Source organism: Carcharhinus amblyrhynchos, chromosome 6 (assembly GCF_965287045.1).
Source record: "Carcharhinus amblyrhynchos chromosome 6, sCarAmb.v2.hapA, whole genome shotgun sequence".
Taxonomy (NCBI): domain Eukaryota; kingdom Metazoa; phylum Chordata; class Chondrichthyes; order Carcharhiniformes; family Carcharhinidae; genus Carcharhinus; species Carcharhinus amblyrhynchos.
In genome coordinates, this window is record NC_137329.1 from 65661812 (window position 1) to 65679900 (window position 18089).

At 48.5% G+C, this 18089-nt stretch overlaps 1 protein-coding gene across 1 annotated transcript in view; it reads left to right on the forward strand.

Annotated features, from left to right (window-relative positions):
* LOC145343969 (myosin-binding protein C, cardiac-type-like) overlaps positions 1-18089 on the forward strand; it is a 65924-nt gene that overhangs the window by 22535 nt on the left and 25300 nt on the right. Inside the window, exons 8-14 of the mRNA XM_080190553.1 lie at positions 768-892; positions 1656-1761; positions 2159-2325; positions 6855-7020; positions 10825-10931; positions 14394-14423; positions 16435-16574. Of these exons, the coding sequence (XP_080046679.1) occupies positions 768-892; positions 1656-1761; positions 2159-2325; positions 6855-7020; positions 10825-10931; positions 14394-14423; positions 16435-16574 (841 nt within the window). The remainder of the gene's footprint in view (positions 1-767; positions 893-1655; positions 1762-2158; positions 2326-6854; positions 7021-10824; positions 10932-14393; positions 14424-16434; positions 16575-18089) is intronic.

The following is an 18089-nucleotide window of genomic DNA, read 5'->3' on the forward strand; positions in this document are numbered from 1 at the left end:
TGGGGGGGGTATGTGCATGTGTGGGCAGCTAGAGTGGGTGGTCAGGGGGAGGGGTGTGTGCGGGCGGAGGGAGGAGTGGGTGTGCAGGGAGGGAGAATGGGTGGACGGACGGGGCGGGGGTTAGAGTGAGTGGGTGTGTGGGGAGGGAGAGTGGGTGGGTTTGGTGGGGGGAGAGCGTGTGAGTGTGCAGGTGGGGGAGGGATAATGGATGTGCATGGAGGGGAGGGCAGAGTGGGTGAGCGTTTGGATAGAGGGAGAGTGGGTGAGTGGGCTGGGGGGGGGAAGAATGGGTGTGGGTGGGGGAAGAGTGAGTGTGCAGGCGAGTGGAATGGGTGTGCGGGGGGCAGAGTGGGCGGGCAGTGGGGGGGAGTGGGTAGGTTGGGGGGGAGCGGATGGGCGGGCTGGGGAGAGTGGGTGGGTTTGCGGAGGGAGAGTGGGTGGGTGGGGCAGAGTGGGTCGGTGGAGGGGAGAGTGGGTGTGCGGGCGGGCGGGGGGGTAGAGTGGGTGGGCGGGGGCAGAGTGGGTCGGTGGAGGGGAGAGTGGGTGTGCGGGCGGGGGGTGGGAGAGTGGGTGGGTGAGGGCAGAGTGGGTCGGTGGAGGGGAGAGTGGGTGTGCGGGCGGGGGGGTAGAGTGGGTGGGTGGGCAGGAAGGGGGTGAGTGGGTGGGGGGGGGCAGAGTGGTTGTGGCAGGAGGGACAATGAGTGTGGCGGACTAGGAGAATGCGTGGAGGGAGTGATTTATTTATCCAATCCAGTTTGTTTTGCCAGGTTCATCTTTGAAAATATTGGGAATAAGCGAATTCTGACCATTAACCACTGTTCATTGGCTGACGATGCAGCCTATCAGTGTGTACTCGGAGACGAGAAGAGCATCACCGAGCTCTTTGTACGAGGTATAAAGAATCACACAACCTCTGAACCCTGGCACGTCAACCCAACCATAACACCCTTCTGCCTCTCAGTCTCAGCAAAGATCTGCAATCTCAGCTCTCATTCTGTGGGGGTGGGGGAGGGAGTGGGGGGATCCCTGTGGGGGAAGGGGCTCCCTGCAGGGGTGAGGGGCTCCCTGCGGGGAGAGTGTCTCCCTGTGGGGAGAAGGGGATCCCGGCTCCTTGCAGCGGGGGGAGGGGCTCTCCAAAGAGAGGGGCTCCCTGTGGGTGGAGGGTCTCCTTGCGTTGGGGGGGTGGGTTCCCTGGGGGTGGTTGCTGGGCTCCCTGTGGCGAGGGGGGTGTGAGGGGTTCCCTGTGGAGGACAGAGGGCTCCGTGCAGGGGGTCTGGGGCTCCCTGCAGGGGGGAGAGGCTCCCTGTGGTGGGGGGGGTGGGGAGGATCTCCCTGCGGGAGGGAGGGGCACCCTGCAGAGAGGGTGGGGGGAAGGGGCTCCTTGCGGAGGAGGGGATTGGGCTCCCTGCAGGGGGGGATCGGGCTCCGCGTGCCAATGTGTTGGAGGTTGTGCTTCCTGCAGGGGTAGGGGCTTCCTGTGGGGGTAGGGGCTCCCTTCGGTGGGGGAGGGGCTCCCTGCTGGGGGAAAGCTCTTTCTTTTGGGAAGTGAATGTGACATATTAGAGGAGGGCTGAGTGTAGCGAGGGAGGGTTTGTTTACTCTGACGAGGGTCTGTCTGTTTCCATGCTAACTCACTCTCTCCCTTGGCATGACAGAGCCCCCAGTGCTGATCATTCAACCTCTGGAGGATCAGATGGTGATGGTCGGCGAGAGAGTGGAGTTTGAGCTCGAGGTTTCTGAGGAAGGGGCTCTTGTCAAATGGTAAGTGGCACATTAAGACCAAATATTACAAGCTCATCAGTGCAGACAGTGCTTTCAGACTGAGCTGTCAGTTATTACAAGCCCATCACATAGAATGAGAGTAGTATACGTGCACATTACCCACCAAACTGCAGCCAGTGCAGTCCAGTCAGACATTACACACCCCAGGCTGTAACCAGTGCAATACAGTCAGACATTACAAACCTCAGACTGTAACCTGTGCAATACAGTTAGACATTACAAACCTCAGGGGCTGTAACCAGTGCAATACAGTCAGACATTACAAACCTCAGACTGTAACCAGTGCAATACAGTCAGACATTACAAACCCCTCACACTGCAGCAAGTGCAGTCCAGTCAGACATTACAAACCTTTTACCATTTCCCTTGTGTTAAGGGAGAGGAATGGCCAGGAGCTGAAACGTGAGGAGACCTTCAAATACCGTTTCAAAAAGGATGGCAAGAAACACACGCTGTTCATCAATGAAGCCACCAAGGAAGATGCAGGTCACTACACTGCCAAAACCAATGGAGGGCAGTCTGTGGCCGAACTTCTGGTACAAGGTAAGAGAGAATCCTGTATCACCACACCACCACCAACCACCCTGCCTCATGCTACAATAGGCTCAGAGAGCTTTGGCTGATTTGTGCTGGTCTGGGTGATCACAGGGTCAGCTGAGCAAATAGGGTCTCCTGAATTCTCAGTAGAATGAGAGACCCCAACCTCCTGTTACTAAGTCTTGGTGAAGGGAGGCACGGCTTTGTCCTGCTGTAAGCTGTGTCTCTCAATTCCCAGCTATTCCCATCTCGCTGCAGGTCACCGTTTCCATTAAACCTGCTGTAGTGTCAGCTTACTTACAATCAGATCATGCAAACTTACCCCACGTGTGGGCACACCAATTCAGAAAGGGGCCAGTGGCTTGAGTTCAGAGACCACCCCGTCCAGTGATCCCAGTCTCCTTCGGTTCGGATTTTGTTCTGGGAGGGGACAAGCAAGATTGAAATTTGAAAGCCCTTTGTGTGAGGAAAGGTTAATTTTACAGTGCTGTAAAGAATCTGGCTTAGCTGGGCTAGGAAGAAGCATGATCAGGTGGGCAGATCAGCTTCTGATACAGGCAGCACACCAACTGAAAGCACGAGTTCAAGCTAGCCTGCTCAATGGTGTGGGAAGATTGTCACCGGACTACTTGATCCAGGCTAATGTTCTGGGGCCATGAGTTCAAATGCCAACACAGCAGCTGCTGGAAGCTGAATTCAATTAATAAATCTGGAATTAAAATAAAGTGAGTTTCGTGGGTAGTCATCATGAAACCACTGTCTATTGTCCTACAAACCCACCCAGCTCACTTTGGGGAAGGAAATCTGCCATCCTTACACAGTCTGGCCTGCATGTCACTCCAGACTCACAGCAATGCACTCTGAAAAGGCCTAGTGAGACACTCAGGTGTATTCAATGCTACGAATTGAACAAAAAGGAATGAAACCAGATGGACCACCCACAATCAACTAAGGCACTAGAAGAGACAACAGGAAAACCCAGCCCTATAGATCCTGCAAAGTCCTCCTCTCTAACATGTTGGGCTTATGTTGAAATTGGGAGAGCTGCCTCACAGACCCATCTAGCAACAACCTGGCATAGTCATTCTCACGGAATCATATCTTACAGATAAGGTCCCAGACACCACTATTACCATCCTGGGTACATCCTGTCCCACCAGCATGACAGACTCAGCAGAGGTGGTGACACTCCAAAGGTATACAGTCGGGAGGAACTTGCCCTGAGAGTCCTCAACATTGATTCTGATGAAGTCTCAGGGCATCAGGTCAAATGTGGACAGGGAAACCTCCTGCTGATTACCACACACTGTCCCTCAGCTGATGAATCAGTACTCCTCCATATTGAACACCAATTGGAGGAAACACTGAGGCACAGAATGTACTCTGGGTGTGGTACTTCAATGTCCATCAGTGAAAGTGGCTCGATAGTGCCACCACAAACTGAGCTGGCTGAGTCCTAAAGATGTGGAGATGCCGGTGTTGGACTGGAGTAAACACAGTAAGGAGTCTCACAACAGCAGGTTAAAATCCAACAGGCTTATTTGGTAGCACAAGCCACTAGCTTTTGGAGCGCTGCCCCTTAATCAGTGACAGCGCAGAGTCGCTGAGCAGAGACTGATAGCCAAGTTCCGCACACATGAGGACCGCCTCAACTGGGATTTTGGATTCATGTCACACTATCTGTAACCCCCATGACTTACCTGGGCTTGCAAAATCTCACTAACTGTCCTGTCTGGAGACAATACACATCTCTTTAACCTATGCTTAATGCTCTCTCCACTCACATTGTCTGCACCTTTTAAACTTGATTACCTGTAAAGACTTGCATTCCAACCATTATTTTGTAAATTTAGTTTGTGTCTTTATACGCCCTGTTTGTGAACAGAAATCCCACTCACCTGATGAAGGAGCAGGGCTTCAAAAGCCAATGGCTTGTGCTACCAAATAAACCTGTTGGACTTTAACCTGGTGTTGTGAGACTTCTTACTGAGTCCTAAAGGACATAGCTGCTAAACTGGAACTATGGCAAGTGGTGAGGGAACCAACATGAGGGAAAAATATACTTTCCCACATCCTCACCAACCTGCCTGCCACAGATACACCTGTCCATGACAGTATCAGTAGGAGTGACAACTGCAGAGTCCCCGTGGAGACAAAGTCCCATCTTCACATTGATGTTGTGAGGCATTATCACTGTGATAAGTGGGATAGATTCAGAATAAATCTAGTAACTTAAACCTGAGCATCCATATGGCACCATGGGCCATCAGCAACAGCTGAATTGTATCAACCACAATCTATAACCTCATGCCCAACATATCTCCCACTTTACCATTACCACCAAGCCAGGGGATCAAGCCTGGTTCAATGAAGAGTGCAAGAGGGTATGCCAGGAGCAACACCAGGCATACCTACAAATGAGGCATCAACCTGGTGAAGCTACAAGACAGGGTTACTTGCATGCCGGACAGCTCAAGCAGCAAGTAATAGACAGAGCCCAGCTATTCCCCAATCAACGGATCAGATCTAAGCTCTGCAGTCCTGCCACATCCAATCGTGAATGGTGATGGACAATTAAACAACTCACTGGAGGAGGAACTTCCATAAATATCCCCATTCTCAATGATAGAGGAGCCCAGTACATCAGTGCAAAAGATGAGGCTGATGTATTCGCAGCAATCTTCAGCCAGAATTGCCAAGTGGATGATGGATCTCAGCCTCCTCTTGAAGTCCCCAGTACCTCAAATGCCATTCTTCAGCCAATTTGATTCACTTCACGTTATCACATTGCAAAAAGCAGCCAAAGGCACTGGATACTGCAAATGCAAAAGGCCCAGATAACTTTCCAGCAACAGTACTGAAGACTTGTACTCTAGAACTTGCCATGCCAGTAACCAAGCTATTCCAGCACAACTACATCACTGGCATCTACTCACCGCTGTGTAAAATTGCCCAGGTATGTCCTGTACACAAAAAGCAGGACAAATCCAACCCGGTCAATTACCGGCCCATCAGTTTACTCTTGATCATCAATAAAGTGATGGAAGGGGTCAACAACAGTGTTATCTAATATCACTTACTCAGCAACAACCTGCTCATGGACACTCAGTTTGGGTTCCACCAAGGTCACTCAGCTCCTGACCTCATTACAGCCTTGGACAAAGGGCTGAATACCAGAGGTAAGGTGAGAACGACAGACCTTTACATCATGGCAACATTTGCCCGACTGTGGCATCAAAGAGCCCTCGCAAATGGGTATCAGGGACAATACTCTCCGTTGGTTGGAGTCATACTTGGCACAAAAGAAGATGGTTGTGGTGGTTGGAAGTCAATCATCTCAGGTTTAGGACATCACTGCAGGAGATCCTCTGGTTAGTGTCTGAGGCCCAACCATCTTTAGCTATTTCATCAATCAACTTCATTCTATCATAAGGGCGAAGTGGGAATGCTCACTGATGGTTGCATGATGTTCAGCACCATTCGCAACTCCTCAGAATTACTCTCTGAACATTTTGGGCAAATATGAGCTGCTGCTGAAATCTTTCCACTCCTTCCATTTCCTCCCTCTTCCAGCAGCTTGTCCTGCTCTGTGTCTGCCCTGCTCATTCCCTGTCATACTGTAAAGGAGATGCAAACTCCTGCAGTTATGTTGCACAAAGAATGGTTGAATAGCTTAAGCTTGCACTTACTAGAGTTCAGAAGTTTGAGGGAGGACTGACTAATCAGGGTACATAAAATGCTGAAGAGGATTGATAAGGTGGGCGCTGAACAAATGTTTCCTCTTATGGGATAGTCTAGAACAAGAGGTCATAGATATGAGTAAGAGGAGGTAGTTTCAAAATTGAGATGAGGAGAAACTATTTCTTTCAGAGGGTTGAAAATTTGTGGAACTCACTGTCCCAGAGTGCAGTGGAGGCAGAAAAAGAGATAGTTATGTTTCTGATGAAAAACGGGATAAAGGGCTATGGGGAGCAGGCAGGAAAGTGGAGTTGAGACCAGAATAAGAACAACCATGGTCATGTTAAATGGCAGAGCAGGTGATGGAGGAGCCCAGCACATCAGTGTAAAAGATTAAAGCTGAAGCCAGAAGTACTGAGTGGATATATTGCATCTCGGCCTCCTCTTGAAGTCCCAAGTACCTTAGATGTCAACAGATCAGTTATTTTTCTTTCAAAAAAAGGTCAATAAAAGCCAACTGATTTGCTAAAGATAAATAGTGTTTTCTTAACTTGAAATAATGAAAAGGTTTGCTGAAATTACAGGGGTGATAATTTGTGTGTTTGTGTGTGTGTGTGTGTGTGTGTGTGTGTGTGTGTGTGTGTGTGTGTGTATTTTTTATATATATATATAAAATTGACTTGCTAATAAATCAAAGGCCAGATGATTAAAGGTATGGTGTAGCATGGACATTAGCTGAAGGGTAATAATGAGTGTAATTTTATACAGTGATAATCCCCATGGCTGGGTGAGGGCCATGGTTCTGGTTAGTGTGCTGGACCTAGATAGATTATTTCATCTTGTCCTCTCACATACAGAAAAACAACTGGAGATTTATCAGGATATTGCAGATCTGACAGTAAAAGCCCAGGAACAGGCTGTCTTCAAGTGTGAGGTGTCTGATGAGAAAGTCAAAGGAACATGGTTCAAGAATGGTGTGGAGGTCATGCCTAGTGACAGACTGCAAATTACACACATTGGCAGGTAAATTAACTTGAGGGCTGGAGTTGGCGGGTGGACAGGTTTAACCGAAGATCAGTATCTACGGGGAGAATTCAGTGTCTACAGGGAGGGTTAGTATCTATAGGGAAGGTCAGTGTCTACGGGGAGTGTTAATGTCTGCGGGAAAGGATAGTGTCTACTGGGGAGGGTTCTTTCCCCCTCCCCCTCCCCTCCCCTCCCTCTCTCTCTCTCTATGTGGACACTAACCCTCCCCGTTGGCACTAATTGCAGCCCCCCCCCCCACCCCGCCCAGTAGACACTAGCCTTCCCCGTAGACATTAGCCCTCTCCGTTGACACTAACTTTCCCCATAGACACTAACCCTCCCCATAGACACTAACTTTCCCCATAGACACTAACTTTCCCCGCAGACACTAACTTTCCCCATAGACACTAACCCTCCCCATAGACACTAACTTTCCCCATAGACACTAACTTTCCCCGCAGACACTAACTTTCCCCGCAGACACTAACTTTCCCCATAGACACTAACTTTCCCCGCAGACACTAACTTTCCCCATAGACACTAACTTTCCCCGCAGACACTAACTTTCCCCATAGACACTAACCCTCCCCATAGACACTAACTTTCCCCATAGACACTAACTTTCCCCGCAGACACTAACTTTCCCCATAGACACTAACCCTCCCCATAGACACTAACTTTCCCCATAGACACTAACTTTCCCCGCAGACACTAACTTTCCCCGCAGACACTAACTTTCCCCATAGACACTAACTTTCCCCATAGACACTAACTTTCCCCATAGACACTAACTTTCCCCATAGACACTAACCCTCCCCGTAGACATTAGCCAACCCTCCCCTCCCTCTGTCTCCCGCTCTCCCTTCCCCTCAGTCTCTCTCTCTCCCCCTCCCCTCCCTCTTTCTCCCCCTCCCCTCCCTCTTTCTCCCCTCTCCCCTCCCTCTCTCTGCCCCTCCCCCTCCCCGCCCTCTCTCCCTTCCCCTCAGTCTCTCTCTCTCCTCCTCCCCTCCCTCTCTCCTCCTCCCCTCCCTCTCTTTCCCCCTCCCCCTCCCCTCCCTCCCTCTCTCTCTCTCTCTCTCTCTCTCTCTCCCCTTTCCCCTCCCTCTGCCCCTGCCCTTCCTCCTCTCTCTCCCCCTCCCCACCCTCTCTCTCTCCCCCTCCCCACCCTCTCTCTCTCTCCTCTCTCCCTCCCCTCCCTCTCTCTGTCTCTTTCTCTCCCTCCCTCCCTCCCTTGCTTTGTCTTCCCACTTGCTTCACTTTTTCCCTTCCGCTACCCCTTCCCCCGTCCACCTCATTCTCCACCCCCTCCTCCATCCCACTCCTCCCTCCTCTCCCTGAAAAAGGGGCATGTCAACTTGCCAACCAATCAGCACTTTCTTCTCATTCAGTGGGAGTCATAGAGTCAAACGGGCCCTTTGGCCCAACTTGTCCATGTCACCTTTTTTTTAAACCCCTAAGCTAATCCCAGTTGCCCGCATTTGACCCATATCCCTCTATACCCCTCATACCCATGTAACTATCCAAATGCTTTTTAAAAGACAAAATTGTACCTGCCTCTACTACTACCACTGGCAACTTGTTCCAGACACTCACCACCCTATGTGTGAAAAAATTGCTCTCCCCTCTCACCTTAAACCTATGCCCTCTAGTTTTAGACTCCCCTATCTTTGGGAAAAGATATTGACTATCTAGCTGATCTGTGTCCCTCATTATTTTATAGATCTCTATAAGATCACCACTCAGCCTTCTATGCTCCAGAGAAAAAAGTCCCAGTCTATCCAGCCTCTTGTTATAACTAAAACCATCAAGTCCCAGTAGCATGCTAGTAAATTTTTCCCGCACTCTTCATAATTTAATAATATTCTTTCTATAATAGGATGACCAGAATTGCACACAGTATTCCAAATGTAACTTTACTAATGTCTTGTACAACTTCAACAAGACATTCCAACTCCTGTATTCAATGTTCTGATTAATGAAACTATGCCAAATGCCTTCTTCACCACTCTGTCCAAATGTGACTCCACTTTCAAGGAGCTATGAACATGTATCTCTACATCTCTTTGTTCTGTAACTCCCCACAACGCCCTACCATTAACTGTGTAAGTCCTGTCCTGATTCAATCTATCAAAATGCATCACCTTGTATTTGTCTAAATTAAATTCCACCTGCCAATTGTCAGCCCACTGGCCCAATTGATCAAGATCTCATTGCAATTTGAGATAACTTTCTTCACTGTCCACTGTGCCACCAACCTTAGTGTCATCTGCAAACTTGCTTCTTATATTCTCATCCAAATCATTAATATAAATGACAAATAACAGTGGACCCAGCACTGATCCCTGAGGCACACCTCTGGTCACAAGCCCCTGGTTTGAAAAACAACCCTCTGCAACCACCCTCTGGCTTCTGTCAAGAAGCCAATTTTGTATCCATTTAGATACCTTGCCCTGGATCCTGTGAGATTTAACTTTATGCAACAACCTACCATGTGGTACCTTGTCAAACGCCTTGCTAAAGTCCATGTAGACAATATCAACTGCACTGCCCTCATCTACCTTCTTGGTTACCCCTTCAAAAAACTCAATTAAATTTGTGAGACATGATTTTTCACTCACAAAGCCATGCTGACTGTCCCTGATCAGTCCTTGCATTTCTAAATGCCTGCAAATCCTGTCCCTCAAAATACCTTCCAACGATTTACCCACCACAGATGTGAGGCTCACCAGCCTGTAGTTCCCAGGCTTTTCCCTGCAGCCCTTTTTAAACAAAGGCACAACATTTGCCACTCTCCAATCTTCAGGCACCTCACCCGTGACTATCGATGATTCAAATATCTCAGCTAGGGGACCTGCAATTTCCTCCCTAGCCTCCCATAAGATCCTGGGATATGCTTCATCAGCTCCCGGGGACTTAGCTACCTTGATGCACTTTAAGCCTTCCAGCACCTCCTTCTCTGTAATATGTACACCCCTCAAGACATCATTATTTATTTCCCAAGCTCCCGAACATGCATGCTTTTCTCAATAGTAAACACTGATGAGAAATATTCATTTAGGATCTCTTGTGGATCCGCACATAGATGACCTCGTTGAACCTTAAGAGGCCCTACCCTTTCCCTTGTCACTGTTTTGCCTTTTATGTATTTGTAGAAGCTCTTTGGATTCTCCTTTTCCTTATCTGCCAAAACAATCTCGTGTCTCCTTTTTGCCCTCCTGATTTCTCTCTTAATTCTACTCCTACACCCTACTCTTCAAGGGATTCACTTGATCCCAGCTGCCTATGCATGTCATGTGCCTCTTTCTTCTTTTTGACCAGGACCTCAACATCTCGAGTCATCTAAAGTTCCCACTTCTGCCAGCCTTGCCCTTCACTCTAAGAGGAATGTGTTTACCCTGAACCCTGGTTAACACACTTTTGAAAGTGTGCCACTTACCAGACATCCCTTTGCCTTCCCACAGACTCCCCCAATTAACTTTTGAAAGTTCCTGCCTGGTACCATCAAAATTGACCTTGCCCCAATTTAGAATTTTAACTTTTGGGACAGATCTATCATTCTCCATTCTTCTAATTAGTATTCTTGTGAAGCGTCCTGAGGAGTTCAAGATGAAAAGTTTCAACAGCATGTCTCTCCTTCCAGTTTCCCAATTCTTCCCATAGTGAATTCACTGACTACGTACCTCTCATTATATCTTCTATCAGTGAAGTGATAGTCCCACCTCGCACTTTCCTCTTTCTCAGCCTCGTAGAGTCGATGTATTACTGTGAGACAGAAATTAACGTATTCTTCCTCTTCCACAGAATCCACAAACTTGTGATTGACAACGTGAGGCCACAAGACGAGGGCGATTACACCTTTGTACCTGATGGCTTTGCCTTCAACCTGTCAGCAAAGTTGAATTTTCTGGGTGAGATATAGATACTGCAGTTCATGTGGTGAACCCAACCCTCTGAGTAACTGTGTGTATGGCAGCATTGCAGGAACGAGTGATGTCTATTAATATTGTTCAATGTTTAATTGTTTAATGGCAAAATCCTCACCACTCCAGGCTTTTCACTAATTTTGTTGCTGAATTTAGTGAACTGGGAGGTTAGTTCAGTCCAGTTAAACTGGTTTCCTCATCAATAGTTTTTCATTAGACTTACTCTAGGGGGATATTGGAGTTGATCAATCAGGGCAGATGATTGGCAGTTGTTACATGTTTGCTGCCATGTGTGTTTTGTCCGATTTTTCTAACCGTAATCGGGGGCAGTACGGTCGCACAATGGTTAGCACTGCTGCTTCACAGCTCCAGGCACCTGGGTTCGATTCCTGGGTTGGGTCACTTACTGTGTGGAGTTTGCACATTCTCCTCGTGTCTGTGTGGGATTCCTCTGGGTGTTTCAGATTCCTCCCACTGTCCAAAGATGTGCAGGTTAGGTTGATTGGCCATGCTAAAATTGCCCCTTAATGTCCTGAGATGTGTAGGTTAGAGGGATTAGTGGGTAAATACGTAGGGATATAGGGGTTGGGCCTGGGTGCGATTGTGGTTGGTGCAGACTTGATGGGCCGAATGGCCTCCCTCTGTGCTGTAGGGATTCTATGATTTCTATATATTCACTTCCATCGTTCAAAGGAGGTCTTGTGATGCAATGAGTAATGTCCCTGCCTTGGAACGAGAAGATCCAGGTCCAACTCCCAGGACTTGATTGTCACAGAAGGTGTGTTTGTCCACATTATACTCCATTTACCGGAGTGTTGCCCACTCACCTATGTCCCTCTGTAGCCTTATGTTCACTTCACAACCTTCTTTCATACTCACCTTTGTGTCATCAGCAAATTTAGCAGCCATCCTTCCAGTCCCTTCATCCAAGTCATTGTTATGTGCGGCATCTTACTCGTTATGTCCTGCCAACTAGAAAAAGATGCATTATATGCCAACTCTGTTTCCTGTTAGCTAGCCAATCTTCCATCCATATCAATATTTTACCCCTTAAACCATAAGCTTTAATTTTCTTTGATTTGGCTCCTTATCAAATGCCTTCTGGAAATCTAAGTACAGTACATCTAGTGGTTCCCCTCTATCCACAGTCCTTCAAAGAGCTTTAATAAATTGGTTAAATGTGATTTCCCTTTCACAAAACCATGTTGACTGTGACTGATTATCTTGAATCCAAGTGCCCTGCTATAACAAATTTAATAACGGCCTCCAATATTTTCCTTGAATAGATGTTAGACTAGTTAGCCCATGATTTTCCACTTTCTGTCTCTGTTTTGAAGAAAAGTGAAGATAAGCCACTGCAGTACATTGCCAAGCAATAACATGGTTCCAATCCAATGGAGCTCCATGGTCACCAATGCCTTCTGTGGGCATGGCAGCTGGTGGAGGAAGTTGTGCCAAGACATGCCAATGATAGGTGGTAAAGGAAGGGAATCATGAGGACAACCATGTTTGATGTGGATGGCACACCTCAAGCTATAGGCTATAGCAAGAGGCTAGCTCCAGGGAAAAATAGCTCCAGATAACAAAAATAAGCATATCCTATGTCTACCTGATAAGTCGCTACCCGCAGGAGGAAGATGTAACACACGGTGTGATCTTACTTTACTGGCTTACCATGCCAACTGATCAGCGTGGTAAGCAGGGAAGGTTGCAGATGAGGATAAAAAATCTGGTGTGACTCGGTTTGCTATCCTCCTGCCCTATTTTGCTAATGAAATCGACTTTATGCCCAAAAAGGGTGTGAAGTTGATCAGCAAAAGTTGGAAGAGATTACCTGCTCCCACACAACACCTTCCTGTCTCCCGGCGAGACTCACTGCTGCTCTTCATCAGCAGAGACCAGGCACCATGGCCATTCTGGGAGATTGGAGGCCATTGAAGCCCCCAGATAGTTGGTGGCGGGGCCGTGTTGTGCCCATCTGGCACCCTGACATTGCCTGGTTGGGCACCATAAGTGTTTTGGGGCAATACCAAGGGGAGGTGGCCTGAGTGAGGATGGTGCCTGAGTGGGGATGGGTCTGTGACCTGTTTGGGGGGGAGGGGGTGGGTATGCACAATGACAGGGAGCTTATCGGGGAAGGGGGGAAGGGAGTTTTTGGTTGGCAGGGGAATGGGGCATCTCGGCTATCTGCCAGGAGACTTATCAGGAGGGTCCTGATGCCCCGATACTGGTGACCCGTGTTGGTGAGGGAAGGAGAACATGCTGCCAATAATGGGTCAGGGGGTCCGATGTCCATGTTAGGTGGTGACAGGAGGTCTTCCAGCTCATTGGGAGATTGGGGCACCCTGCACAATGGCCCCCAAGTATGCTGTATCTGCGGGGTGCTCTGTAGCCATGGGCGACATGACGGCACAGTGGTTAGCACTGCTGCCTCACAGTGCCAGGACCTGGGTTCGATCCCTGGCTTGGGCCACTATCTGTATGGAGTTTGCACATTCTCCCCATGTCTGCATGGGTTTTCCCCAGGTGCTCCAGTTTCCTTCCACAGTCCAAAAGATGTACTGGTTAGCTGCATTGGCCATGCAAATTCTCCCTCAGTGTATCTGAACAGGCGCCAGAGTGTGACAACGAGGGGATTTTCACAGTAGTTTCATTGCAGTGTGAATGTATCCTACTTGTGACTATTAAATAACTTTAAACTTAAACATCCCCAACGTGGTTAGACTCCACCAACCACTGCTCCCCCCCTGCCCCGCCCCTCCTTCAGTGCAAATCTCCCAGCTGTCAGAATAACTGACAGAGTGTGGGAAGATTGTCCACAAAACCCAGTGTGGAACACCCATTTTCAGACTTTGACACTTGGGACGCCATCTTTCCGATTGATCGGAGCAGCGAGCTGGGGAGATCACACACGAGGCATTTGTGTTGCACCAGTCTAATGCTGAAAACCATCTTTCCAGCAGTGATTTACTGGTGCAATTGGCTTCACATTCAAAAAGCATGCAAAGCTGATTTAAATATTAATTACATAGTTTGCACCATCATTTCAGGCCTTCCTGTCATTCTTGCTGACAAGAATCTCTCATGGGTGATGGCGGTGGTGGGGGGTGGAACTGGAGAATGTTGGAGACCGGCAGCAGGGCCATGGGATAGTGTTAGCCTGAAACTGCCACCTTGGCACTGCCCCAGCAGAGTTATGGTGCCCAGTGGGCCTAAGTGGGGATACTTGGGGAGGCAAGGGGGGAGCTCCGCAGGCATGGTGATCAGAAAGGAGGGAGCTCTCCTGTTTTCTCACTTGTCCAGCACTTAGAGTTTTTTTGGGAAGATCTCAGTCTTAGAATTTTGTTTTGGCGAAATTAAGGCATAGCCTTTCAAATTTTTCTCATTTATTCTAAATGTTCTTTAATTTTCTATGTTTTTTTTCTTGGTTTTCGCTCAACTCTCCAGAGGTTAAAATTGACTATGTGCCCAGACAAGGTAAGATCTTTATTTTTTATATCTATCCTGACACTGACTCTGTGATTGTGTGCGTCTGAGTGAGTGACACTGTGTCTTTGTTTGTGTGTGTGTGTCTTTGTGTGTGTGTGTGCGTGACACTGTGCCTTTGTGTGTGTGTGTGTGTGTGTGTGTGTGCGTGTGTGTGTGAGACACTGTATCTTTGTGTGTGTGTGTTTGTCTGTGTGTGTGTGTGTGACACTGTATCTTGGGCGGCACGGTAGCACAATGGTTAGCACTGCTGCTTCACAGCTCTAGGGTCCTGGGTTTGATTCCCAAGCTCGGGTCACTGTCTGTGTGGAGTTTGCACGTTCTCCTCGTGTCTGCGTGGGTTTCCTCTGGGTACTCCGGTTTCCTTCCACAGTCCAAAGATGGGCAGGTTAGGTTGATTGGCCATGATAAGAAATTGTCCCTTAGTGTCCATGGATGCATTGGTTAGAGGGATTAGTGGGTATAATATGTAGGGATATGGGGGTAGGGCCTGGGTAGGATTGTGTTCGGTGCAGACTCAATGGGCTGAAGGGCCTCTTTCTGCACTGTAGGGTTCTATGATTGTGTGTGTGTGTGTGTGTGTGTGTGTGTGTGTGTGTGTGTGTGTGTGTGTGTGTGTGTGTGTGTGTGTGTGTGTGAGACACTATGGGGCGGATTTTGTCAAAAATTCTGGGTGTGAAATCGCGGTGAATTCGGGCATTAGGCCTGTAACGCGGTCTGCACCCAAAACCAAGCAGATCGCGCCTTTACCAACACCCAATTTTGGCTCGGATCTAGTCCGCACCCCAATTAGGTGGCCCAATGATTTAAATGCATTAGCATGCATTTAAATTGACTTAATGAACCACGCATCGAACACAACTGCCAAATCCCATTTGACCGTCTTCGGATCTGTTCTGGATCCGCGCTGTTACCAACCTGCAGAATAAAAATCCGAAGTGGATTCCTGTTCTGCAGGGGAACCTCCGAGGCCCATCCTCCTCGAACACCCTTCGCAGACCCCCGGCTAACCACCCCGGCAGACCCGCACCCCTGCAATTCGAACCTGCTGGGAGGCAGACCCCTCCCCCGTGACCGGACCCCCCCCAGGAGGCAGCCCCCCTCGGCAGAGCACACCCCCAACGTACCTGGATTGCTGCTGTCCCTCCACCATCCCTCTGAGCCCACCCCACCTTCTGGCAGATGCCAGCAGAAGGCTGGGGGGAGGGGGGATGGATTCGTGTTTGCCTCCAAGGGGGGATTCTGATTGGGGGGTATCTGCCGGGGGGCCTACCTCCCAGAGGGGTCTGATCGTGGCTCATCCTCCCTCCCTATTCACCACCACCACCTCCCCCCCCCCACCCACCCCCAGCTCTCTCTCTGTTTTGCCTTTTGCACCCGAGCGCGCTGTTTCAGTTTTTTTTCGAACAGCGCATGCGTATTTCAGAGCTCCAATCGTTCCAGCAGCCCTAAGCCCCGCCCCACAGCGCGGGCCAGACTGGAGCCACCAAAAAACGTATGGGCACGCTGGAACGGGGATTCCGGGCTCAGATCCGTTTTACATCCAGATTCAGCACTTTGCCTCCAATTGGTAAAATCTGGCGCTATGTCTTTTCGTGTGTGTGTGTGTGTGTGTGTGTGTGTGTGTGTGTGTGTGTGTGTGTGTGTGTGCAGTAAGAAGTCTCACAAACCAGGTTAAAGTCCAACAAGTTTATTTGATATCACAAGCTTTGGGAGCACTTTTCCTTCATCAGATGAGTGATGTGTGTGTGTGCGTGTTTGAATGTGTGACACTGCGTCTTTGTGTGTGTGTGTTTGTGTGTCCATGTGACACAGTATCCGTGTGTGTGTGTGTGAGACAATGTGTCTTCGTGTGTGTGTCTGTGTGTGTACATGTGACACTCTCTTTGTGTGTGCATGTGACATGTCTTTGTGTGTGTGTGTGTGTGTGTGTGTGTGTGTGTGTACTTCGATGTATCTGCAGAACTGTTTTCACTCTGTGTGTTTTATCTACCCTCCATAGATCCTCCCAAAATCCACCTGGATTGTTTGGGCAGTGTCCCTGATGCCACCATCATTGTTGTGGCAGGGAACAAACTCCGATTGGATGTGCCCATCAGCGGGGACCCAGTGCCAACTGTCATCTGGACCAAGGGTGACAAGGTAGGGCTAGTAGTGATTTGTAAGATGGATATGGTATTGAGAGTTTTTACATTGCAAATGAATTTGTGAGCTGATGATCCCAAACAGCAGTGTGTTTGATATCTGTCCACACCAGTTCCAATATTCACTCACATGGTTAGCTTTACTGTTAGGAAGCCAATGGTAGTGCCTCTGAGTGTGAGTGAACAGCAAGATGGGTAACATCACCCTCATATTTTAATAGGGACAGATGTTCTCTGTGACTCCCTGGGATTTGGTAGGAGTTCAGTTCATTGGTAAGATCTCAATGTTCACATCCAAATGAATGGTTTGTCTTCTCCTATCAGTTTCTTTGTTTTTAGGGAATGGTAGAACCGGGATGGGAGGGATGCATTGTCTGTCTCTAACTCCACTGCTCCACGGATCACAGCATAGATTTCAATGATTTTTCCAGCCAGCTGGACAGCCGAATATTAATCTCAGAATGACCACTCAGTGCTCAGGTTTCTTCAATAAACATTATTAGTTTATTATTAAACCAGATTTGTCAAGTAGAAGGCAAAGCTTCTTAATGTAAATTATGAAATATGAAAGTATAACACTTTTTATATACCCTAACTCTCTCACACACACACACACACAATTTCTACCAAAGGTTTGAAGTCAATGTGAATGACCTTGAGCCCACTCTCTCCATAGCCGGAATGTAGTGAGGTCGCTGACGAGATCGTGATTTCCAATTTTTGCCGCCCCTCGCCAGCGATGTAATCAGATTCACACGCGATTTTAATACATTTACATACATTTCAATATAATTAAATACCCCCCTTGCCATATATTCCTCACAACCGTACTTTCAAAACTTGCTGAGATGATGTCATGTAGGCGAGGTTTTTCTAACTCATTCATGGGTGTCGCTGGCTGGTCAGCGTTTATTGCTAGTTGCCTACAGGCAGTTGAGAGCCAACCATATTGCTGTGGCTCCGAAGTCACATGTAGGCCAGTCCAGGTAAAGATGGCAGATTACTTTCCCTGTAGGACATTAGTAAACCAGATGGATTTTTCCGACAATCAACAATGGTTTTACGGTGATCAGTAGATTCTTAATTCCAGATATTTTTTATTCAATTCAAATTCCACCAGCTGCTATGGCGGGTCCCCTCCCCAGAATATTAGCTAAGTTTCTGGATGAATAGTAAAGCGATAATACCACTAGGCACTTGTCTTTCCAACAGCAGGTTCGCCCAGATGTGAACTTGTCATGGGGATCCCCCTAAGATGCAAAGGTGAGTATAGCCCTGGGGGAGAGGGACACTGCCAGGCAGTGCCCTGGCAATGCCGCTGGCACAGGTTGGCACCAAGCTCACCAGTGAAGGGGTCTGATGCTGGCAATGACTGTTTGTGTGGTGGGGCAGGGGCTGGGAGGGGATGGATGGGATGCTGGCATTGATTACAGGACGGAGGGGGAGGAGGCTTGGATTGTAGGGGGAGAGGTTATTTCTTGGTCTGACCAAGGGACCTTTTAAACATGCCCCG